Raw genomic sequence first — 26,941 nt, forward strand, 5'->3', positions numbered from 1 at the left:
TACTCGGGTATCAGGCAGGATTCACAATGTCAGGTGTCTGACTGGCGTGACGCCTGGAAGAATTTGTATCATATTTTGTAGTCAAAGTGCACAAATACAGCACAGCAGGCAGTGAATGGATTCCATGTAACCAAAACCTGTTTATAGTAATGTACCGCCCAGGCTGGATTATTTAAACTGAAAATGATTTCACCCAACCTTGATCATAGAATGCAATCAGGATAACCGCAGTCAGACTGTCTTCCAATTAAAGGGTTATTTCATTCAAAAATTTACATTATCTCTTTGTGTGCTCATCTACTGTCACCATTTATATGATGTTCCAAACTCGCACAATTTCTTTTTCTGTACAATACAAAAGTAAAATACTGAAGACTGTGGTCGTTTTTTTTCACATTTTATGATAATGTTTCATTTCTTAACATTAGTTAACATGAACTAACAATTAAAAAAAAAAAAAAATACTAAAGCATTTATTAATATTAGTTAAAGGGTTACTCCACCCCAAGATGAAAATTTTGTCATTAATCATTTACCCCCATGTCGTTTGAAACCGTAAAAGCTTTGTTTATCTTAGGAACACAAATTACTGTTCTGTGTTAGCTGCGCAATGCAGATACGTTGTTTTCATTCAAATCTAAGCGTTTGGAATGACATGGGGGTAAGTGATTAATGACAAAATTTTCATTTTGGGGTGGAGTAACCCTTTAATGCTAATTTCTACATTTGCTATTAGATTTTTAAAATCAAGGTCTATATCTGTTAACATCAGTTAATGTTCTGTGAACAAACAATGGACAATTATATTTTTTTATTAACAAACATTAACAAAGGTGAATAAATTCTGTATATTGCTGTGATAGTTTATGAGCTAATGCATTCACTATTGTTCATGAATGAAACATACCTGTAAAATTTGCTGTGGATGAACTTTCAATCTTCAAAAAATAATGAAAATCATCATAAAAGACACATGTAAGTTATTCCATGAATTCTCCTTGTGTTCATATAGACATAACGATGTCCAAAGTGCTCTTTTGAGTTGGATATTTTCAATGAATCCGGAATCTGGTTCACAAAACTAACATGATTAATTTGTTTATCATAACTCAGTTGGTAACAACTCACTAGAGGTGGCAGTTATCACTTAAATTCCTATCTTTTTCCCCATTCAAAAGACCTGAAATATAGTGGACGAGTTTTATGCTAAATTTGCATTATGAAATCTTCAGTCTTCATTCATCATAATTGCATGGAAAAGAGTGACCAGCACGGTCTTTAGAATCTCAGATAGTCATACAAGTTTGGTGCAATTTCTTTGTGTAATTGCTAAAATAATTTTCAATAGGTTCAATATTGCTCTGTCGGGCAAACAGAGTAATGTTGAAGCTGCCACAGGGGAAATCAACCTACAAATGGCTTACTTATAGCACATTAAGCCAGGTTAGGAGAAAGCATTTTAGAACTGAAAAAAACAGAGACCATGTTTAAAGAATATATAAAATGCTACATATTAAAAAAAACCACACTGAGAGAAATAGGATAAGCTTTGTGCACTGGAACGTGTTTTACTGTCTGCATCTTATGGCTCATTGCATTCGCATTTCAGTTTGTAACCAGCTGCCTTTGAGTGATTTTTGGTGTTTCCACAAACTCAATTCGTAACTAAGCTCTTAGGCCCCTATAACATCTCGCTTTTCCTCGCTACTTGAGAATCCAAGGAAATACTCTAGTGTATGAGTTCAACAGGTGTGGAGCATTTTGACTTCTAGTATTTCACAGTACCGATTGCTTGTTTCTGAAGCGCTATCGTTGTAGCCTGGAGGTCCATATGTAGAGCATGACTCAAAGGGGCTTTACTTCTGTCAACACCCTCAGTGATCCTGAGCCTCGACGGCAAACCCCAGATGTTGGAAGCATGCAGGACGGCACCACCTCAGTGACATTCCACCTCACACTTTTGCTTGTCTGTTTCTGGTTGGATCATGTGGTCTCTGGTGCTGGCGTCGGTTTATGTAAAGATGAACTGTCGTGTGATGGAACTTTAGAAGTCTGTTCCTCGGTTTTCACTTTCTTTGTCTTGCACTTTGGCCTTGTGTCAATGTCAATATGACTGTTTTGCTTTCACCCAATCCCTCACTTTGTCTCTCTTTCATTTTTTACTCCCTCTCCTGCCTTATGAGACGTGGCACTAGCTAGTTCCATGGGAACTTGTCTTTTGTGCGCCCATGTAGCGTTTCTCTCTCTTTAAAGGCCAAGTCTCTCTCAGGAAGCCTCTTTTCAATCTCCCTGAGCGCTAAACAAACAAATGATGTGAGTGCAGGCCGCACCGGAGCCCTTTTGGACCTTCCCAAGTGTCCTGCTGTCTCGCTCCTCCGCCTGAAGCTCGCTGCACTTCCATGACAAGACCCCCTGGAGGTTTCCAAATGAGCCGCTGCCTGGAGGTTTATCATTTGTATGGACACACACAAACAAACAGGGGAATGGTGAATGCACAGTATACCGGGAGAATAATATAATCCACCATTACCTCCCCTCAAACACACACTAGGACTCATGAACCGGGCAGAATAATAAGTATCAAGACCCTCACTTTTTCCCTACTTGCTGAATGTTTTGTTTCTGTCATGTTCCTGTCACACACACACAAACACAATTTCCGTCTTCCAGGTTGTGCTGAAAGATAGAATTCACCAGAGAATTTGTAATTATATCAGCCAGGTCCGTGTTCCCCAGGCGTGTCTCTCTGTATTAGTGTTCAGAAATTAGATGGCGGAGGTGCTACTCTCTTAGTTTGCAACCAATCAGAATGAGCCAGTCACCCCACTTCAGCTTTCTCCAAATTAGAGGATAGCATTCTCCTTCTCACTCATTATCTGTTTTTTTATTTGGACCTCACTGAAGTCTCTTTTGGTTTGAAAACAACTAAATTTGAAAGGACCATACTTTATAGTCTTGCAGTAAATGTAGGTCAGAGGCATCATGCCCATTCAAAGCCCATTGACGTGCCCCCTCAATAGCCGAATAATATTTTTTATATTTGATACAATCACACCGGTGTGATTAGATCGTTCAGTGTGGCACAGCATCAGCGGCTAAATTCAAATCTGAGTTCTGCCGGAGACAGAGCGCTGCATTCTAACAAATCACACACAATTCTGCTGAGCTTATGAATGCAATGGCCAATCAGAGACGTTCAGATGAGTCATCGCTGAAATGCGGTGTTTTGTTCACTTGCTTGCTGACTGAATCATCTGGCGAATTCTCTCATCAGAAACAACAAAGTGCAGATGTGCCTACGATTTAAGTAAGATATTCATTTCACAGTGTAAACAGCTTGAGTGATTTTAATGGGAGTTTTTGAGATTGCGTGAACTCCGGCTAGTCAGATTGAAAGTGTTCTTTGATAATGCAAATGTTCTTTGCACTCTGTAAAATTAGGGTTTTATAATTACTAACTTACGATATTGTTTTTAAATTCACATTAAATACTGTGGCCTAATGGTTGGCTGGTTCGAGTCTCGGTGCTGGCAGGAGTTGTAAGTGGGGGGAGTGAGTTAATGAACAGTGCTCTCTTCCACCCTCAATACCCATGGCTGAAGTGCCCTTGAGCAAGGCACTGAACCCCCAGTTGCTCCCTGGGCGCTGGACATAGCTGCCCACTGCTCCGGGTGTGTGTTCACGGTGTGTTCACTTCTCACTGCTGTGTGTGTGCACTTGGATGGGTTAAATGCAGAGCACCAATTCCGAGTATGGCTTACCATACTTGGCAAATGTCACGACTTTCACTTTCACTTCACTTTCACTATTAGTCTACTTTGCCCATCCCCATTTATTGATCAAATAACATAATCTATAAAGGTGCAAAACACATTTACTTACACATTTTTGAGAATCGAGATTTCCTGATATAGGTAACATGTTTGGAAATATTTCAAATAAAAAGGGAAATAAATAAATAAAACATAAGCCTTTATCAGTTATACAGTGCTTTCGTGGCTGCTATGTGTCACATGACAAGCATGACCCACCCACACACACACACACATGCCCTCTCAAAAATCATGAGTGCATGACGCCCCTGTGTGGAGGCTTTTTTTTTCTTTTTTCACTTAGGGCCCTTTCACATGACTTGCGTCATGATTTTTTTTTTTTTTTTTTTTTTTTGCAAAAAAGCAGGAGCTGTACAGGAAATAGTGAATGAGTCTTTTGATACATTAGCAAAGTTTTTATTGGCTATGCTTCAAAAGGTCATTGGGAAATGTGAGGTAGGCATGAGTCATGTAAAGGGGTCTTTATAATGTTAGTCAAGATTTCTTGCCCCCAAAATAATAATTTACTAAATAACAGCTGATATGCAAACATGGGCAGTGAGAGGGCTGCACAATTTGTTAAATTCTAATTGTGATTTAAAAATAAAATCTCAAGTTTATGATTATTATTAAATAAAAACATTAATCAAAAGATAAAATCTAATTGTAATATTTCACTGTAGAAAATTAGAAGAAAAATATTAGCAATTAGGAAAAAAATATTAGCCAGTTAAACTGTGTTATAATATAATATTTATGGCTGTCTTCATTTATTTATTTTCAAAACATTAAACCAAAAGCTTGTATTTTGGTGGAAAACCACAGAAAGCCCTAAAAGCTTCCATTTTGTTGACAACACCTGATTAATAAGCGCTTTTGATTACAAGTTTGAGAAGATGGTTTTGCTTTTTGTTTTTTTTTTTTGTTTTTTGTTTCTAAATGCCTGTTATATATGTCCCAAACTCACAGCATTTGCAGAGATGAGTTCAAATGAATGCATGTAAATTACACAAGGTTGTGCTTCACTTTTGATTAATCATGCAGTTGTATGTTAATTGTGATATAACAACCATTTCCGCAAGACCTAATTCTTATACTGAATAAATGGTGTGGTTAGGAAACCTTTCCTTGTCAACATTAGACTCTGTCTATATGCTCTTTTGCCTTTCATGTACTGTTTTCTATTATATGACCTCTTTAAAATATCTCAATGGTAATGCTACGATGTAAAGAGTAATTCACAAAGTCTGGGCTTTTAAGGAGTTTGAGAGGTCAAGTTAATAGTTCCAAAGTCACACAAATGGTTTTATCATTAAAATGCGGGTCAAGGAGGCAGACACGAGCACTGATTAACAAACAGAGAGAGTGGTCTGATGGAGTCAAAGGTCAGCGATGCAGAGAAGGGGTCATCTGCAATAATTGCAAACCTTAAGCGTGTTTCATGTTTGTGAGTCCTGAATTTTGTTTCGACATAGTCACCATTAAACTCTCTAATCCACCACGAAAACCGCTTTTCTCATTTTCAGTCAAATTTTAATGTAATTAAAGTAGTTGTTCGTCTTATTCTATATTTTATACAGTATTTAAATAGCTTGTTCAGCGACAGTATCTGTGTTTAATGTGAGAATCATTATAAGTGACATATGGAGTTATTATCTGTAGTGAATCATGCTCGTCGTTCTCGCTGTTCAACAAGCAACATCATTTGTGTTTTCTTAGCTACATCATTAGCATGTTTCTCTGACTGTGTATTAGATATTGATTAACGCAGGAGGAGAGGGTACAGAGAGAACATTCCAGAAGAGCGAAATTATCATGAGGATGGTATATTAGGGCAATTCGTGGTGGAGTGAGGTTTGAAGTGCTTTTTAGATGAAGAGAGAGAGACAATAGGACTGAATTAGCTCTGCTGGTGTCCCTGATAGCGCCGGTTGTAAAATGTGCAAAAATAACAAGGGCCTGACAACTCGATCCCAACACCTCATCATCATCATCATCACCATGGGAACCAGCGTGCCAAGAGCTGCGGAAGAGACGTGCTCATTTTAACTGAGCTTTAAAGCTGCACTCGGCATCTCGCGCTGTGGCTACTCTCTGGCACGCCGCATACATTTACTCCCTCTCTCTCTTTCTCTTCCACTCACTTACTTGTGTATTCATAGCAGCCCTCGTTTGCTTTTGCGTCTATACAACTGGAAAGAAAAATCGTCTTTGTCCTTGTTGCTAAACGAGGGAAGTTATTGTTGTGCTGTCACTTCGTAAAACAATTTCGCCATGTATTCTTCTGAATAGTTTTGTTTGTGTTGTGTGTACCTGTTAGGATTTGTGTGTTCTTTTAATCTCTTCCTATGCAGCCTTAAAAGTGTCTGACAACTGGCAAATAGACAGGAATAGTGCTGGGACATGCAAACAGGGCATTTGCATATGGCAAATTGTCTCATCAGTGTTTGCCTCCCAACCAGCTGTCAAAAAAAAAAAAAAAAAAAAGCAGCTGCAGAAATGAGAACATTTTTCTAGATGATAGCAAATAACAGATTTTGGAAACTGTAATGTGCAATGCGAGTATTTTAAAGCCTTATTTTTATGCAGTTTTTTATTTATATTTTTATGTGTTTGATTTAAAAGTTTATATCCAAGAAATGCCATTCTAAAACTCTGAAAGAGTAGGTGATAAAAAATGGAATAAATGGAAACTAACACTTATGCCATTCTAAACCTGAATTATTTTATTTACTTAGACATTTTTAAAAGATATTTAGAAAATTATATTAGTGATATTTTTAAATGTTTATATGTTTTAGTTTCCCATACCATTAAAGTCAATGGAGACCAATGTTGTTTTGATTTTCATTGTATTGACAAAAACTGCTCTAGTAAAAAGTAATATATTTAAAATACATTTATTTCATACTAAGGATAGTTCAGATCTGTTAACATATTTACTGACATATCACTCAAGACTTACTAATATAAAAATTATACTTGAACTTTCTTTGGAGTACTACTACTATATTGAGCCTAAAATGTGTAATGTCACTATTGATGAGCATTGTATGATCTTTGAATAATATCGGTTTTTAAATGCAAGACATTTAAATTGTACCTAAAGTAAACTTGTAATAGTTCCACATAGTTCCACAATAAAATATACTTCAGTATTTCTTTAGTTGGACTTCAGCAATACTTCCGCACAATTAAAGTGCATTACATACAAAATTAGTTGTTCCAATTAAGCAGACTTTTAGCATAAGAGTTTAGTATACCAAAAGTACAATTTCAGGGTATTTATATTTAGTACATAAATATTTCAATGTATTTGTAGTATACTTAGCATGAAATAAATGTATTTCAAATACATTTCAGTATATTTATTTTTCACTAGGATGTTCTTCAAAAAATCTTCTTTTTTGTCAATAAAGAAAGTCATGCACTCTAAAAACTGCTGAGTTGAAAACAACCCAATTTGGGTTATTTTGTAACCCAGCGCTGGGTCAAAAAGGGATGAACCCAGCACTGGGTTATTTTAACCCAACAAGTTGGGTTATTATGTTTAACCCATGCTGGGTTGCTTTTTTATGGTTAAAAATTACTACATTGCTAGGCTAAAATGAATCCAAATCGAGCTAGGCAATAAACCAAAAAATGTTTATAATTGTTAATTTTAAAATCACTTTTACACATAAAGAATAACTATCAAAAGGTAAATATTTATTAAAAACAAGAGAAACAAAAAGTCAAAAAGTAACATGCATGTAAGAAGAAATGCAGAAAAGTATGGCATTAACAGCTACAGAGTTTATAAATAAAGCATTGAACATTTGTTGAATATAACTTTTAAGATCAAATTTGACTTTTTTGGTAAATGTTATATATTGTATAAAATATACAAAAACACTGTTATACAATAATTGTGCAATTAGTTAAGTTCTTTACAAACTATTCTGGCATGATAGTACACAAATAAACCACAACATTAACACTGATATTATAACATTTAACTGACGCAAGTGTGTGAAAGTATGTGAGCATGTGTACGAATGACTCCATTGTAAACTCCATTTCTACTAAACAACACAGAACAAGCATTTAACATTTTGTTTTTACAAATTATACACTTACAGTTTGTTTCATAGTCCATGAATACAGATCATGCATCACTGTCTATTTTCATGATTGCTTTAGCATAATTGATGTAGTCATGAAGAAGCCCCATCAGCACAGCATGTGACATCTAAATAATCCAGGGCAGTGTCCTCCTTTAAAACCACTGTTGCATCAGTTTTGGGGAAACTGTTCTTTATCAGTGGCCTAAAAAGAGAAAACATTTAATTAAACTCTATCCATTTTCAGGTAGAGGTGTATTCACATCTGTAAGGATAGGTAAATAATCTGTTTTATAATTTCAACACTTTGTGTGATTGTTAAATGTCTCTGTCTACCACAGCGCTCCAGAATGCTATAATGGCAGCACTAGTGTGAGGGCATGTAATATTTTTTTGTAATGGGTTAATTTGTGTGTGTGCATGTAATATTGTTTAAATTAAAATAGACATGACATTCACATACCTCACAAATTTTTATGTACATGGAGGGCTGCTCTTCAAAGGGTTAGTTCACCAAAAAATTTAAATGGTTTTAATTTAATTTGTAATATTTTGTTTTAGACCTTTTTGTTTCAGACCTAATTTTTGGAACACAAACAAATATATTTAATATTCTCTTAGTTTTTGTCCTCCATTGCAAGTCTGGGAGACCAGTATCTTCTTCTGAACAGACATGTTCTCTATCATATAATTTAAGATTTATTCATATATAAATATCAGAATGGATTACTTCTAAAATAACTCTGTATTTATGAAGCTTGAAAATACAGATTATCTAGACTCTCAATGGAGTAACAAAAAATTATGAGAAAATTAAAAATATATTCATCTGTATTCTAAAGACAGACAAGAGTCTTTTAGGTTTGGAATGACATGAGGGCAAGCAAATTGTTTTTTGTGTTAACTATTTTTTTAAGAAAGGAAGACCAAGAATGATGACTCTCCGAATCAGACAACTCCAAAGTTGGTTTGAGTTCTGCAATGAAAAACACAGACATCAATGGTTTTCATGAAATGAGCATGTAATTACATTGTTGTTGCGTCAAAATGTGAAGTAAACAGGCAGGAGACAACAGAAACATTTATTTTCTAAAAATAACTTACATAAATCTCAAAAGAATGATGCTCTCCTATGTCTCTGGCTTTCAACATCTACAAAAACAAAACAAAACGAAAAAAAACATTTTTATTCTTAGTAAAAAAAAAAAAAAAAATAAGATAACATGGAATTATGAAGTTTACTTGCCTTAAACTGTCTTTCCGTCTCTTCCAAAGAAAATCGCCTCCTCCTCACACAAGCAGGCTTCTGTGTCCTAAACTCCAAAGTTGGTTTAAGTTCTGCAATGTAAAACACAGACATCAATGGTTTTCATGAAATATGAGCACGTAATCACACTGTTGTTGCATCAAAATGTGAAATAAACAGGCAGGACACAATAGAAACATTTATTTTCTAAAAATAACTCACATCAGTCTCAAAAGAATGAAGTTTCTTATGTCTCCGGCTTTCAACATCTACAAAGACAAACATTCCTTTAGTCTTAGTAAAAGAAAATATAAAAAAAAACGATAACATGATGGAATTATGAAGTTTACTTGCTTTAAAACCGTCTATTCCCACTCTTCCGAAGAAGCTGATAAAATCGCCTCCTCCTCACACAAGCAGACTCAACAAGTCTGAAATATTACATGCAAAACATTACTTTTAACAATTACCACTTCAATAGTCTCAAAATAATTATGCTAGTCTTTATTACATAACACAGTTTCCTTTACGAAACTACATTCAGTTTAACCGTGAAAAATAAGATAACAAATTAACATGAAAATGTGTTAATAACTGTCTATTAACACTTCAAAAAGTGCAGATATTTTAAAATCTTCTGTATATATGACATAAACACTCACGGACGTCATATTAGAAGTACCTCTTCCGTTCAGTAAAAGACGCCGTTAAGACCTCCGTTTCTGAAGCGAAAACCACATCCGCATATTTTTCAGTATAAGCTATTTCATTTCCGCCTTCCATGAAATTAATTATGGGCTTTTTCTCACGACGTCCGGCTGGGTTATGATCAAGACCAATATTCAACCCAACGTCCTACCCAGTGGTCTCAACTCAGCATTTGGGTTGAAAAAAAAACCCAGCGTTTTTTAGAGTGTACAGTCCGAAAGGCTTCGAAAGTTTGTTGTTTGTTGGTTTATTCTTATCCAGAGATCTTAATATGACTGTACAGTACAGTATTTTATTTATATTGCCTGCTAAAGCAAGCATCACTATTACTCATACGCTAGGGTTGGGGATTTTCAGAACCCCTCTTTCAGGTGTTTAACTTTTAAATTTGTGCACATTAACTATTCCTTAAATTGTGTTGTGCCTTGTTTAGACAATCCAAAAAAAAAAAAAAAATCTGAACATCATAGCAACTACATAGTAACTCTGGCAACCTCCCACAACACCATTGCAACAGTGAGGAAATTTTCTTTAGGAAATCTGTCTTTACCACTTTACTTGCTTGTTCCTTGTAAATAGCATCTAACTTATTGGTCATTTTTATCACACACTTGTTTCTGTTGTTCAAAGACTTGATCAGACAAAGGTAAATGTGTGAGGGTATGTTGTGAAAGCTCAATTTCTGCCTGTACTACATGTGTTGATGTTTCTAAAAGTTATTTTCTTTACACTCACCCATTGATTTTCCCTCTGCGGTCTCAGATGAGGAGGAGGAACACCGCCGTTAATGAGATTCTGCTTTTCTGTAGTTTGAATTCTGTACTTTTCCTATCCCTCAGTTTGTTTGTTGGGGTCATCACTCACTTCTTTCATCCAGTCACATCGATTCTTTCTGATGATACCTGGCTTGGTATCCTGTCTCCATCGTTACAATCTTAGACATATCAGCTTGAATGGAAATTTCATCAAATCAAGCTCCATCTTGACATATTCCTCCTCCTTATCACCTAAAATCCTCAGATTCTCACAGATGCTTTTATATTCTAGATTTTCTCCATCTTGACTCCTGAATGGTGAATCATAATGCATTTTTCACTTAGTTTTGGTTTGTATGTTTAGTGCAAGCTGTGCAGGAAAAGCTGATTTAAAAATGTAGCTTCCCAAGCTACTCATTTAAATTAGTAGACTAATACACTGCATTTTTACAAAGCAGTTAGCTGCACTAAAAGACAAAAAGTAGCTAACTGCATTGAAGCTATTTAGGGGTGAGTCTTGTAAATGAAATGCTTGTGTCCTTTACGCTTCTGTGCATCTTCCTCACACACAATCACATCTCCAATGTCCCAAAGTCGCCCACTCCTCCTACCTTCAAGACATAGTTCTGCTTAGAAGAGAAATGTCTTTGAAGTCCTGTCAGTTTCTGAGACAGTGCAGTTGTCCTGTCAACTCTGCTTAGCTGCGATCCCATCCCTTGTATCCCGCTGTTATCCTCCCTTAAGAGCCTCAGTGCCCAAAAGAGCAGTTTGAGGTCCATTATGTGGGAGTTAGTGGGTTTGGGTCTGCGAGAGGATTCTGAAGAATATCCGACGCTTACACATCACTGCCTGCTGTCCTGTTACAGTCATTTATGAGTCAGTGAAGGGACCAAGAAGAATACATTTGTCAGAAAATGAGGGTGAATTAGATGTGTGAAAGAGCTTGGAGACGGTGTGCCGTCTCTGTGTTTCATTAATATGGGTTATGATTGTGTTTCAGCGGGTTACAACTATGAAAAAAGTTGAATTTATTTAATGTTCTCTGTCTCTCTTTCACAGTGTTTCAATGTTCTGTATTGATATGTTAAATAAGTAGATTCGGTATATTGTAAAAAAGAACTGTGAAAATGTGTGAAAGACACTCTCTTTGTCTCTCAATCTCATTCTCACGCACTCACTCACTCTTGGTCCACCAGCCACATCCATATTTACATGGTGTTTCTATGCCGTGTTCTCAAACGACAGCTCCCCCTGCTATCTTTAATAGAGGCTTTCCTCTCCCAGTGTTACTGTGTCAGAAAGACTATCATTTGTAAAGCCGGGTGTTTGTGGTGTTATGATGGTTGTCCGCTGTAAGTCAACGGGGCCTCCTGGACCCCCGAAAGAGTTGAAAATGAAGGCTGCACACACAACGTCCTCACTCTTTAGGGAACAAACACTGAGTGTGTTACGGTGCATTAATATCATCAAACACACCATGGGAATTTTTTGAAGTGCCACCGTGTGTGGGGCTTTACACAGCAAGGAATACAGCCATTATGCTAGTGGTGAGGCGCTAGCAGCGATTTAGCTGTGTGTTACTTTCAAAAGATAGAATCATTAACATACACAGCTTTTCTAACACTATACTGTACAATAAAATATTTCAGTGCAGCAGTTGAATATTTGCAATTTCTATGGAAATTTGATCATAAGAAAAGCTTTGACATGTTTCTAGTACTGTGTTATGTTCATTCTGTCCTGGCTATGTAACATTACATCCTTTCAATTATTATTATTATTCTTTTGGTTTTTACTCAGCCTGGAATTTTAATCCAATTGAACAAAATGGTGGGTGGTGAGCTGGTTTCGTCGCACCCCAGTGCTCTGATTGATTGATTAAAGTAATTGATTGGTTTGGGAGGCTTGCAACTGATTAAAATGCTTTCAGACACAAGCAGATTGAAAGGCAGCATGTTCCAGCACACTCTCTGGCCCCCAGGGGCCCATGTCTGGCTGTCCTTGAGGAGCAGAGACAGTGGATGTATGTTGGCGTCTGTGCGTGTGCCGTCCATCTGGTCAGTGGAATTAGAACAGTCTCTAGTTAGTTGGCTTACATGTGTCTTGTTTCTTTCCAAATCATTTAGACATCTATTGTTTTAGCTCACATAATTACTGCAACATATTTGTTTTAAAAATGATCTACAGGTTTAAATCTATCTATCTGTCTATCTGTCTGTCTGTCTGTCTGTCTGTCTGTCCGTCCGTCCGTCCGTCCGTCCTTCCGTCCTTCCGTATGTCTGTATGTCTGTATGTTTGTTTGTCTGTCTGTCTTCACCTATCCATCCATCTATCTGTCCATCTATGTCTATCCATCTATTTATCTGTCCATCTATGTCTATCCATCTATTATCTGTCTTTCTGTATGTCCATTCATTCATCCATCTGTCCATCTATCTGTCTGTCTGTCTCTGTCCATCCATCTCTCTGTCTGCCCGTCCGTCTGTCCATCAGCACATCTATTAATTTGTCTGTCTCTGTCTGTCCGTCCATCCATCCATCTATCCATCCATCCATCTTTGTGTCTATCCATCTGTTTGTCTCTGTCCATCCATCTATTTATCTGTCTGTCTCTGTCTGTCCATCCATCCATCTCTATGTTCATCTGTCCGTCTCTTTATCTATTTATTTGTCTGTCTCTCTGATCATCTATCCATCTATTTACCTGTTTGTATCTGTCTGTACATCCATTCATCTGTCCACCTGTCTATTCATCCATCCATACATCTCCGTACATTCACACATACCTACTTACCTTACTTTTTTTATTATTAGTAATCAGCATTACAGTGTTGGAATGATGCAGCAAGCACAAGTCTTGCTTTGTGCATTTAGCATAAAATGAAAAAAAAAAAAAAAAAGTAAATTCATGCAACAGCATAGCAGTGGATTACATTTACAGCACTTTCATTGTGATATTGCATAATCAACTGGCACATGCACAGAGGGTACTTGCTCTTTGCTGAAGGTTGTCCAAAGGGTTTGCTCCCTGTCCAGTGTGACTCAGCGTGTTATGATGTCACTGTTTTCCCCTCTTTTCCCCAGATAAATGCCTGCTTTGCTTTTATTCTATGTTAAACAAAAGGAAAAACATGGACCCACCATCCTGAGGGAGATTTGACAGTCTTTCTCTCATGAACAGATGACAGGAGTGTTTTATCAAAGCAGGAGCTTTTGCTAGAGGCTGGATGTGTGAGTGTGTGAACGTGTTTTTCTGTGTGTGACCATGTGCCTGTCTGAGGATGACATGCTGATGAGGTCTGCAAGAGGCTTAGAAAATGAAATAAAAAAGCTGTTTTTGAAGTCACAGTGATTTGCTTTTCACAATACATTCAACATATGTGATGTATTTCTGAGTGTAACAAGATATTCAATGAAAAAAGAGCATTTGTTTTACAAAGACAAACTTTTTTTTTTCTTCAGAATAAGATGCACTGATGAAGATGTTATTGCTTGTTCCTGGTTTTATTGTGAACAAAGTAAATCATTTTGATTTTACATTGGCTTTATGAAAAAAGAAAAACCCTGTTCTCTTTTAGCTAGAATTTCTTTTTGACATTTAGTAGAAAGTCTGGGAGAATAGATTTAATTATGCGATGTATGCGATATCTAGCAATGTATGAATTGGAACCTGTTTGGTTTGTGGTAATAGCGAACAGTCGTCAAAGATGGCTAACGAGCTGTAACCAGGCAGGGAACAGCCTTGGCTGCAGACACCAGGCTCCAGGTCCACTAGGTTTGGCATCATACAAGAAGAGAAAAGACACTCAAGCAGAAAAAGAGAGAATCAAATTCAGGGGACATATTGACTTATTTGGCAAGAACTCTGAGCTGAGAGTGTAAAAGAAAAAGAAGAAACAGCAGAGTTAAAGAGAGCAGTGGACCTGTACAGGAGGGAATGAGAGCGAACAAGAACAAAGGAGAGAATATAAGAGAGCTGAGCACTGGAGGAATGCTGATCCCTGCATATTTAACTGGCAGATGGCTGAAATACAGGTATTTTTACATACAGTTAGGTCAAATCGCTCAGATCCTATAGATCAGTGGTCATCAACAGTTGGGTCGGGACACAGAAACAAGTCTTTTCAGATTAGAGATGTCTTTGACAAGAGCTAGATACAACAGATGATAGTCTACTATTTAAACATTTTTTAGACAAAATTTTGCACGTAAATCTAAATCTAAAATATGTCAAATATATACATAAGAAAAAAATCTTGACAAAAAACTTTTGGACAGATAGTTCACCATCACGACCCACAGTCAGGATAAAGGACTGTTTTGTTCACACTTGCAGGAAAGAAACAATGCTAAATGCACTGTATAATTATCAATAGTTATGATAGCAAAATAAATCAACTTTTAAAAAGGAGGGCGAAACATTTGTCGTTTTTGGTGTCGTCAAAGGTTGAAAATCTGTATATCTTGTTGCAAAATGGTTTGTGACTTGGTTGAAGCTAGTCAGATCCTTCAAAAATAAAAAAATTCAAAGAAAAAAAAAAAAAGCTACATAAAGCCACATTCACAACGGTGCCCTTTGATTTTCACAGGATATGATTTTAGTTGCCTCATATTTATCTTTTTGGCCTAGAATTTAGAGAATAACACTTGCTACATTTATAAAATTGTCAGTTTTATTGTTAATGTCATATTAATATTGTTGTATATTATTTGGTCTATGCAGTTCATTGTAACACTGCAGTGTTACATTTTAAAGAGTTTCTTGGCTTTGTAGTTTATAATGTTTTGCTATTGTGATTGAGTATGTTCAATGAAAAATTTGGGTTCTAAAGCAAAACCAGTTAGGAGCCACTGATATAGACATGTCGCCTTCAACCTCAGCTGGAACAATTTCGGCACGCCTCCAAATGCTGAATTTAATTGCTGCTTGGATCATATCAAATAGCACGATTGTCTTTCCACAGATGAGCGTTTGATAGCAGCCTGAACTCAAATAATACATCCATCCAGATCAAACAGACTGCGAGTTCTCAGCTTGTCTCTGCTCAGCTTTCATTAGAACTAACTGCCTGGGGGACTCAACAAACCACATATTTTCAATCCTTAGAGAAACCTTGGATTTAATATAAAAATCAATGCTTGTTCTGCCTCTGTTTCCTGTTCAGCCTTGTTCTGAGGTATTGCAAAGGGGGGCATCTCCATAAACAAATGTTTATTATTCCTGATTTGCTAAATTCTTGTTACACTGCTAATAGGACTAAGCCCACAGAAACCCACACTCAACGGGCTGCTTTTTTGATCATGTCAGGCTTGCCGCTATAGATTTTGACCTCTCTGGTTTCTCGTCCTGTCTCTTGCAGATAATGATGACCATAAGACTGAAAAAGATGCCGGTGTGGAAGAAGGTGAGTGACAGTGTTTCCTAATGCAGTGTTCACAATTGCAAACAAGATGGGAAATTATCACATCCAATATCCTGCAGCCCCGACGAAGTTTAATCCACGGCATCTGAATCGCTCTCTCCATGATTAATCGAGCCTTTTGTTGTGGGTGGCAGCTCTACAATTGCCTATAAACAAGAAAACAAGAGTCTGCATTTTCTCTCCGAATGACTGAAAAAGTTTTGCTGGTGTTACCATGTGCAACTTTGGTCTTTGTGGCAAGTTAATTGAGATGAAGGTTGCCAGGTATTGTGCTCCTACAGGCCTGAATTGTTTTGGACCATAGTCAGATTGATTGAAAGCTAATCGGACTCACTAGCCATCTTGTCGGCAATGACACAATCAAACGTTATCAAATGGGAATGCAATTTGCTTGGCACGTCTTCTTTTAACGGCGGTCCATTCAGATGCAAATCACCTTACCTCCTTTGTTGACTTTCAGAAAAGCAGAAGAGATAACAAGGCCTTCATCTGGAAGCCTCTTTAACTGTACATTAACAGTGACAAAAAGAGATAGAAAATAAAGGTGTTTCATTGTGACTAATATGTGTTTGCTACAGGAGCTAAATAGACGGCGGCAGGTACACCATTACAAGCGATTCAGTGCTAAGCTAATTCCCAGCACTAGACCTTTAAATCCGGCTTACATAGCCACAATGGTCCCAAACCTGCTTAAGCGACTGTCAAAAAGACAACTAAGCATCGTACAATGGTAATCTAATCTGGGTTTATCTCTTGGTTTAGGATGGACTACAAAACTGTACAGGTTGGATGATACCAGTCGCTGAGAACTCTATGCAAGGGTTTCATTCAGACTGCAGTAACAGTGTTTTTATTGTTAACTTAAACTATCAAAAATTGTTTGTGCTAACTGAAATTAAATCGAAATAAAATATATTAGATGAAAAACTTAGAAACTCAGATGAAATCAAGTTTAAATGGAAGTACTAAAATCAGATAGAATATGAATTAAAGTTGCAAACATAACATAACAAAATTGCTAAAACTACAAAAAAAAATAAGCTAATTTAAAATAATAATAATAATAATACATATTATAATAGCACATAAATAATACTAAAATAACACTGTATAGTAGTGTTTTTTTTTTTTAAGCTGGAAAACTGAACCCAGGTCAAACATGTCTCCAGCAGTCACTTAAACTCCATGGAATTATGAGATGAACATATTCTGGCAGGGTAACAAGGCCACCATTGATCGTTTCCACAAAAGTTAGATGATTGAAAACACAGAAGGTGAAAGAAAAGGAGTGCTAAATGAAGCATCTTAAAGGAGGAGAACATTTTCATACCTCAACGACATGAAGTGAAAAAGTAGCATGCTGTGATTTTTACTACAAATGTGAGAAGCTGTTCACAGGAGTGGAGCTGTAAGCCAAGACGCCCATCAAAACCAGATCCAATCCAGAACAAGCATTTTTTTTTTCAGCACTTAGCTTTGACTTTTTTATGGCCGCTCTATAAACCGGTATTCCAACAAGCGTCTGTTAGCCCTCTGAACTACTGTAAGATCTTGTGTTGGGGCTTTGTGTGGTTGCGTTTACTCCTGCACAAAACCAGAGAGACCAATCACCTCTTTTGTGGACACTGTTATATCTCATTGTAAACACTAGACCGGGATGACCTGACATGGCAACACCTATCAGGATTCTATCTTGTTCACAACACACCAAGTATCACGTCTGCACACATACACACACACACACTGTAGCTCCCAGCACCCTGCTTTTCCTGCCCCAGCAGTTTTGGCTAGCTTATAGCCTCAGTTTCATTCAGTGAATGTCTGACTGGCAGCCAAGCCCTGGCCTTTAGCAGCGCTTCACTTAGCTCTGGCTCTGATTCTCTCTCTTTTTCTCTGGAACCAATTCAAAGGCTCAAATGGTTGCCATTCTCACATGGAATTGAGGCTTTTTTTCCCTTATCCCCCTGTATCAGCTCTCTCCCACTCTCTATCAATCAATCCGTTTCTCTCCCTCTCTCTGTTTTTCACCTTTTTTTCTTGCTGTCTTTCACTGAAATCCCTTACGCTACACTTTTACAGGCCCCATTTTTTATCAGCTGGGTTTTGCCGAGGCACACAAAAGCCCCTGTTGATGCAGAATCACCTGGTGCATGTATATGCACTCCAGCAAGGCCTGCGACACAATAGCAGGATATTCCTTCGCTCATTTCAGCCTTATCAGAGCTGTTCAGCATTGGCAATCTGTGCCTTGTAACCTTAGATTTTTAAGGAGCTGGCAGTTGGCCTTTTTCAGTTCTGGGATTAATAGAGAGCTTTTTTCTTTTAGTTTATGCATGTATAAAGGAGAACAACTACTCATTACCATATTTCTTTTTTAAAGAGTTTTATTGAATTCAATGCTGATGAAAATGAGGCTGCGAGGGATAGACATAAAGTCTTTACAATAGCAGACAATGTATAAAGTTCTTAGATTTTCGCCAGCTCACAACTTTGTTTTATGGAGGTTTTGTCTACTGAAAGTTTCTTTTGGAATGATTTTTCATCAGCTCAACAATCGGTATGTTGTTAAACAACAGTATGTAATCCATTGAATGCACTGTACTTCTATCCCATGCAGCCTCGTTTTTATTCTTGCCAAAAATTATATATAGCACTACACTGACTAAGGTATATTACACAAGTAAAACTTTCTAATGGAATGTACCCATAACTGTACTACTTAATACTTATTGTACAATTTGTTAAATAGCAGTGCTTACTAATTATTTATACTGCTGTTAAATCATAATTAATTTAGAATTTTTTTTTTTTTTTTTTTAATTTTTTTTTTTTTTTTTTTAGATTTTTAGTTTTCTGATGAAAGTTCTTATGAGTGGTGTGATTTTATCAACAGGTAACACAGAGCCAGTGGAAGGAGGGGAAGATGATGATGTTGCTGATAAAAAAGGTATGAGAAAATCTGTGTTCTTGTGAGTGAAAGTTCAACTGTCAAAGTCAGTATTACCCAGCATTTCCATCTTCCAAGCATTGTTGAGGGAATATCAAACTAAGTCTCTTCGGGATGTCCTGCCAGGGTTTGGAAACCTGTTTAAGGAGCCATTAGCTTTCGAATTATGCCGTTTCTGCCTCTTCGGTTGTGTAGCACTGAAACAATTACTCGCTTCTCAATAAGATGGACCAAAAATAATTCAATTCGTACACTGAAGGGCGGCAGCAGGCTATTAACACCACAATTTCTCCATTTGTCTTAAAGCCATAGGGTTGGAGATGGTGTTTTTTTTTTTTTCTTTCTTTAATATAAAAGCAGGGCAGCACTGATGTCTTAGGGGAAATTTCCCCAGGCTGGTATCTCTCTTCAATATGCAGCACAAAGAAAAAAAGTAATTTTTCAGTAAACTGATACTTTAGCAAACAACAACCTACCAGCTTTTGCTTTTCTAAACAACAAACATATTCCAGGACTACCCTTACAAACATTTACCATAGATTCTACCAAATACTGATGCTACTATAAAATCAAGTCAGTATCTAACCATATCATTTTTTAAATATATTTTTTACAGTTGTTCTTAGTAAGTTAACACTTTTGCTGGAAACTATATGGTTACAATGGTAAATTTTTGTAGGGGTACACTGTAAAAAAAATAAATAATAATAAGTCATTTAAATGGTTTAAAAAGTAATTTATTTATTTATTAACAAATTGTGTTTTTTTAGAGAGAGAGAAAAAAAACATAAGTCGTGTATAAGTCACATTTTATTATTTCATTCAGAAATAGGCCTAATACTGACTCAGAATGTTTACAAACATTATAATAAACACTGTAAACATATATAGGATATTTTAGTTCCCCTCACTCCACAACAAATCCCTTCAACTAACAGTAGGCTATTTAGAAAAGAACAAGAATTAAACATATAAGAAGTTATAGCAATATAAACGACAAGTCAAAACAAATTCATTTACAGTAGGTTAAAACGAAACTGAAACCAACATTGCTATGTATTTGAATGCCAAATTATTATTTATTATGTACTTCACTCGCGTTCCAATATCCACGTAAAACAAAATGTTAACTTAACGGCACAGATTTGACTAGATATTTAAACTGAGCAGTATTATTTTTTTTTTATATGTTTGATTGACAGTATTTTATTATGATAATGAACAGGCTGCATTGCCAAGGTAGCAAAGTTTAACTGAGTGCGCGCATGCGGCGTCAGCGCAATCACTGGAATTTTTTCCTTTTAACATTGGAAGCAACTAGGCCTTCTCTTTTTAGTCATAAAGATAATCGTAATTGTAAAATGTTTGCCTTTATTTGTGTACATTCACAATAAAAACTAATCTTTGTGCTTTTGTAATATAAGCCTAAATAAAAATAGGATGCCGCTTTCTGCTGGCTGGTTTCCTTTCGCACGGCACAAAAATGAACAGAATCTCTGCATACTAGGCTACTTGTTGCACAGTTTTTTCTTAATTTTCTTAATTTATTATTTAAGTAAAAATATATTTCTCGTATATAGGCCTATTTATTTGTTATATCTATAGGCCTATATATAGCCTAGCTTTATTATGTTTTTCTCTTTATATATATATATATATATATATAAACTGCAAATAATAAAAACACTGCAGCTGTGGTTGGCAGAATTTTACCAAAAAAATATGGTAGCTACAATTTAGCTTAAATATATATATTAACTGCCAAACTTAGAATACTAACATACTGAATTACTGAAATCTTGCTTTTATTATACACTGACAGTCACCACAAAACACAAGTGGTAATAGGAAAGCCAAATGATGAAACATAAATAGCTTCATAAATAGCTTTTCCAAAAGCTGAGGTAAATACTACACATTTAAAGAAGGTGCACACACACTGGAAAAAAAATGGTGTACAATATTCACTCAGAAATTGCTTGTAACAAAGAAGATGGCAAGTAACATTGAATTAAACATGAAATGAAAATTTGAACAGTGCTTTCTTGTTAACATTCTCCAGTAATTTTTATTTATTTTCATTTTTTTTTTGTGCAGTGTCATGTACACAAAGACAAAACACCAGCAGGGTAACACACACGCCACTAAAATAATATACAATAAACATTCATTTAACAACATAATATGTAATATGTAACCCCCATGCATGGAACTAATAAGACAAAAGAAAGAAGAAAAAGTTATTTAAATGAAAAGCCATAAAATTGGAATTTTACTTTAAAATTACGAAGCATTTTTCATAGCATTTTTACTGTTTTTGTTACCAGTGTGTTTCTAAACCAAGTAAAGAAATTCAGATTGTATTTTGTGTCACTGCCTCCACAGCTTCTTGCATATCTAAAATCTTAATGGGAACCAATCTAGTCACAAACAACCTTGTTTAAAGCCTCGCATTTAACCTTCACTGGACAGCGTAAACATTAAAGCTTTGCTCTGCAGAAGTTGAGCTCAATCAACAGCGTTTGTTACGAGGCAGTGAGGAGCAAAACAAAGCTATGATTTATCCACAGGTGTTAGCCGCAGCCCTCGTCCACTAGTGCTGTTGCCAACATCAAATGCACTCGCTCTAATGCAGTGTCACTCAGAGAGCAAGGTACAGCGGCACATTAAATATGTTTTTGAAAGCACGCTTCTGATTCATGGAAAATGAGCTTTGCATGCACGTTCCCCTTCCGCCAGAGCTTGCAACTTTATTTTTCATGAACAGAGGAAGTTGATATACAGCCGTGGTGAGATATTGCTTTGTTTTACACATTCACTACTCTCCCTGAGGGGATGCTCTCTAACTGAGGTTAGAGCAAGAGGGCCTTTTAGACAGCCCGCTAATGACAGAGAAGCATTAGTGTTGTTCTCCCTAAAGCAGCACTTCATACATTCACATGCTCAGGGGACAACTGGCCCCGAAAGCACTGATCTGGAACTCTCTCCATGTTCCTCAATGGGTTACCTGTGAGGAGCGTAAAGGAAACAATACCTTATTCCAAATAAGCTCCCACTTGCCTTCCTTCACAGCAAAGGAATGAGCGAATCTCAGAGGCTCCTCTTTTTCTGGAGAAGTCAGTCAGATCGTGAGACAAACAGACAGAAAGGGGCATTAGCTGCGGCAGGCGGGTTTAGTCTCAGTTAGCCCGGCTGCGGCAATCCTTTCAATCCGACCCATCAGCGCCGGGTTGTGGCCTAAGAGAGCCGACGAGATGCTTGGGTGGAGAGACTGGACTTCTTGACAGAGTTCTTGGGGGATAAAGTGATTTGTGATGTAATCCACGTGAAATCCATACATGGGGGGATCGGTGTGCCGAGAAATGAGAGGGATTGTTCACAGAACTGGACTGAGCATTTTAGCGCCCCCGGATAGCTTTTACCGCATGGCCTGTGGGGTGAGTGTGTGTTTTAGCGTGTGTGTCGTGCGGCATTTCAGAGATTAGGAGGTGACAGGTTAGATGGGTGAATCAGGATGCGGAGCGTCAGGTCGAGCTGTTAACTGTGTACTCAGCAGATGTAGAAGGCAGAGGGGGCATGTTTGGAGAGGGAGAGAAAAAGAGAGCAGGTCTGTGTGTGGAGGAAAGAAAGAGACACGAGGCATCATATCTGTATCTCTAAACTTATGCTCATAATGCCTTTAGTCTTTTTTTCCTTTAGTTTAACCTTCTTAATTACGCATTTAAATATGCTCTCAGCATCATTCCCTTATTAAAAAATTAAAAATAAAAAAGATTTACTCCTGAAGAAATAAATAGCACTTTTGAAAAAAATAATTTATAATATAAAATATTAAATGTTAAAAAGATTTAATCATGTCAGTAGCCTAATTTAAATTTACTACTTGGAGACTAATATTAAATAATTTTTTTTTCATATATACTTTATATTTTGTATCTAATGTTTCTATTTTCATTTTAATTTCTTTTTACTCTTGTAATTTTGTTATCCATTTTCTTTTATTATTTCATATTTATTGATTTATAATGAATTTTTTTTTATTTTATTTTTTTAATTAATATTTTTTTTTTTATTATTTATTTTTTTTATTTTTATTATTATTATTTTTATTATTATAGTTAGAAAAAAAGCAGAAAGAAAGATAGAATGTGTGTGTGAGGGAAAGATAGAGGCAATGAAATACAAAAGAAAACACAAGAAGAGAATGGAAAGGAAAACAGAGCAGGAGGGGTCGAGCGACAGTGATGCATTTATACCGAGGATGGGTAGTTTTACAATTGTATATTGTAGATAGTGGCCCAAGTGTCTCCAAGTCCACAGTTTTGCACAGCTGGAAGCACGGCCGTTAAGCTCCGTACCTGGCAGAGATCGAGACACTGAATCAAAAGACTCTGCACCGCATGAGCTACGTGCACCTCTTAAAAGTGGTAGCCAACACACACAAACACACACACGCAGAATTCAGATCCTGAGCCATTGAGCAGCATCTGTTGATTGTGGCACTCTCACTCACCTTTCTCTCTCATGTCTCATACATTTTTCATGGTGCCGGTTTTCTTCACCATGAACTGTGTTCAGAGGGCCTAGCTGACAGGAGAGAGAATTCCCCACCATGTGAAAGGAGGCAGTGCTGCCGTTCGATGCTGTATGATTACGGATCCATAGTAATGTGACTGTAAATGTATGGCATTAGAAATATTTTCTAGATAGCTCACAGAAGCGTTTCTGTGTGTATGCAAGCGAGCGTCCTCCTCCTGAACGTGTGTGTTTATTTGTGTGCTTTAACGTCTGTCATCTGAACTCTGTAACACTACTGCCATCTGCTGCTAGAACAACTCTCTGCTGGATAGCTGCATTGAGCTTCACATCCTTATTCAACATTACGGCTTTATAAAATCATAAAATAATAAAACATGACACCAAATGCTTGTTTCCATGGCCTCAAATGTCCTTTCCCTTGCTTTCAAAGTTAGTACACTGGCTTTGTCTTTACTCGCCTTAGTTTTTGTTATTTGGGTGTGAAATTAAGAAGTCATTTTTGCCAGATGCGATTACTCTATACTAGGTTATTTCAATGTCTCTCTCTTTAATAAAACCGCCAGTGTAATTTTAAAATCAAGAAAATAGCTTACTCATATTTTGAAACTTCTAAACCTTCCACCTTTAACTATTTTAACTTTGCGTTCTTTGCTTTTAACTGCTTCTCGTATGAAAGAGGCCATTGTAAAAAAATGCATGACTCAGCTCTCGTCTCTCAGAATAATTTGCTTTTGTCTGCAGGTTATAAACAACATCCTTTACTGGTGTATGTGGTGATTGTATGACCTCACATTGAAACTGAGATGATTTATCATCTTAGGATTTCAGAATCCAATTTACCTTCAGCTTCCACACAAGAATACCATCAAAGACGAGTGCCTTTTTAGAAAAAGGATGCTGTGACTGTGCCTTAGTCAGTGCTTTGACCCCATGCACAGGATCGTGGGTCAACATGAGTCTGAATATGCCTTAATACCTTCCTTCCTTCCTGTGAATGCAGCATTTATAAAGTTACGTTCTCGAAGTCCACAGGCGACTAACCATCTCCCACATAATAATTCATATAGTGAGCAAAACATTGAGCTTCGGTCACCGGAGCACTGCCCTCTGCCCTCTAAATGAATAAAAAGTCACTATATCATAATCTGCTGTTATTGGTTTATCAGTATTGAGGAAGTAGAGGGGTCCAGTGTGTGTAAAGCTGAATTTAATTGACAGCTGCACTAGAGGTAAGGCTAACAGCAAAACACTGTACCTTTTATGAAGGTCTGCCGTATCATTTGGCATACTATGTTTGTTTTTATTTTTTTAAGAGTGGTGGTGAGAAAATAAATTGCTTAGACATTGGAAAATTGCTTCTCACACCAGCTTGTTAAAAAAGCCAATTATGTCAGCAGCGTAATGGCCATTGTCAAGCACAGCGGATTATTTGTGTCAGGGTCTTCATTTTCCAATTCATCCCAAACCCCATCTGGGTTAAAGAGAGAGGGAGTCTGGTAGAGCATCATGATATCACCAAAGAGGGCAGAGAGGGAGAAGGAGATGTCGAGTTTAGAGGACTAAAGTGACTGAGAGGGACAAAATTAAATCCACCTGGGATAAACGCATTCATGTAAGCCCATAGGACGCACGGCAGTGGGCTCATGGGAGTTCTGTGTGGGGTTTGCTGAGATGTATTTAGCTGTCCGTTGGGACAGCACTCGGTGCAGTCTAGAGATATCGAGAGAGCACAAAATTAGTGCAGCCATGAAACAACCAGTATGCCAGAGCTATTATAAATATTTGATGTAAAACATGACCACAGTAGTAGAGCGTTCCTCTAGACAAATGTTTGGACTACTTTATCAAAGATCTTGAGGCAAGATAAATCTGCCAAACAACTTTTTAACATGCCCATCAATGTGCTGGGGTTATGATACTGTAGTACTGTAGTAATGTTTTTTTTTTTTATGTTTTGTTTTGGAGGTTTGTTTGTTTTCTGTTTTTGATATCTGAAACCTTTTTTGTTATTTGCTTTGTTTTTTTGTTTTTTTGTTTTGTTTTGCATAAATTCTTTCTGGGTTTTGTTTGATTGTTTGTTTTTGTTTTTGTTTCATCTTTTTCATTCTGTTTGTGTAGTTTATTTGTTTTTTCCTCATTTTGTTGGTTGGTTTTGCTTGTTTTTTTTGTTCTTTTTTTGTAACAGAAGAATTTCAGTAGCATGTTTATTCTTAATACATCTGTGTTTATCTATGACTTTTTTTTTTTAGATGAAAAGCAGGATGAAGAAATGTTGAGCCAGCAAGGTAGGCGTTTTGTGTATGATTGTTCAAAACTAAGAGAATTTTATTTTTCCTGGCATTGACCTTTTCGTACAAGGCCCTGAGTCGTTTCCGAGTAGTTATATTTTACAAGCAAGAAAAGTAGGTCTGCAGATTTGCAGTACTTGTCTATTCTGAAAGACACATCATTAAAATGTTCCTGTCTTGTTATCCTAGTATTTAACTTGTGTTATTGTCTTGTCACTTCAGTTTAGGAGCAACAGCAGTTTGTCTGTACTTAATGAATTATTTTATCTACTACAACTTAATGATTGGCTTGTTCTCCATGGAACAAATTCAGCTCCAAAACTGGAACCAAGCAACATTCTGAGTTTAAATGGTTGAAACTTCACAAACTAAATTTAAAATGGGATTAAATAATCTGTGTGATGTTGTACTATCAAATTTTAATATCAAAATCACACTGAAGTTTCTCATCCTCAGTAAGCCATTAAGAAAAAGACATGTTTGATAATCAAACATCAGCTGGAATCTTTCCTGTTCCTCTTCACAGAGGAATTTGTGCTTTCATTTCTGCCAGCAGCAGGAGTGATTAGATAGCAATCATCCTCTCTTCTTTAATATGGGATTAGCCACTGCAGTCTGATGAAAGGACCAAAAAAAAAAAATCTTGCTTGTTTTTTTTTGGGGAGGTTTAAGAAGAAGGACAAAAATCTTGTCATTAAGTGTATTTCTCTTGTTTTATTTCAGAGGAATCTACTGAGGATGTGACAATGCAAAGCCAGGACCCAGAAGGTTTGTCATCATCTAAAAAGTTAAACACTTAAGACACTCTTTATTTAAAAAATTGTGAATGAAATTGCATTAGATAACAAAATAGCAGATCACTTTAGAAAATACAGCATGCAAATCTTTTCACAAAAGTTTCTAAGATTTTAAGTAATAAAACAAGAGATGCAGTATTCAAAATTATTAAATAAAGTATTTGGACACTATCTGGTTTACTTGAAACCTCCAGCACCGTTTGTTTGCAGATGGTTCAATATTTGACATCCATACATATTCATGACATTCATACATATTTAAGCATGACTTAAGTATCTAAAAGTTTACCAGTACTTTTTCAGACCAATACATATTTCCGGAT

At 36.6% G+C, this 26,941-nt stretch overlaps 1 protein-coding gene across 4 annotated transcripts in view; it reads left to right on the plus strand.

Annotated features, from left to right (window-relative positions):
- Window positions 1–26,941, plus strand: part of macrod2 (mono-ADP ribosylhydrolase 2) — a 502,194-nt gene that overhangs the window by 446,778 nt on the left and 28,475 nt on the right. For all 4 annotated transcript variants that reach the window (XM_042737284.1, XM_042737282.1, XM_042737283.1 and 1 more), the window contains exons 10-13: window positions 15,985–16,029; window positions 18,941–18,994; window positions 25,783–25,818; window positions 26,545–26,589. In XM_042737284.1, the coding sequence (XP_042593218.1) occupies window positions 15,985–16,029; window positions 18,941–18,994; window positions 25,783–25,818; window positions 26,545–26,589 (180 nt within the window). The remainder of the gene's footprint in view (window positions 1–15,984; window positions 16,030–18,940; window positions 18,995–25,782; window positions 25,819–26,544; window positions 26,590–26,941) is intronic.

The sequence above is a fragment of the Cyprinus carpio genome, chromosome B13, assembly GCF_018340385.1.
Source record: "Cyprinus carpio isolate SPL01 chromosome B13, ASM1834038v1, whole genome shotgun sequence".
Taxonomy (NCBI): domain Eukaryota; kingdom Metazoa; phylum Chordata; class Actinopteri; order Cypriniformes; family Cyprinidae; genus Cyprinus; species Cyprinus carpio.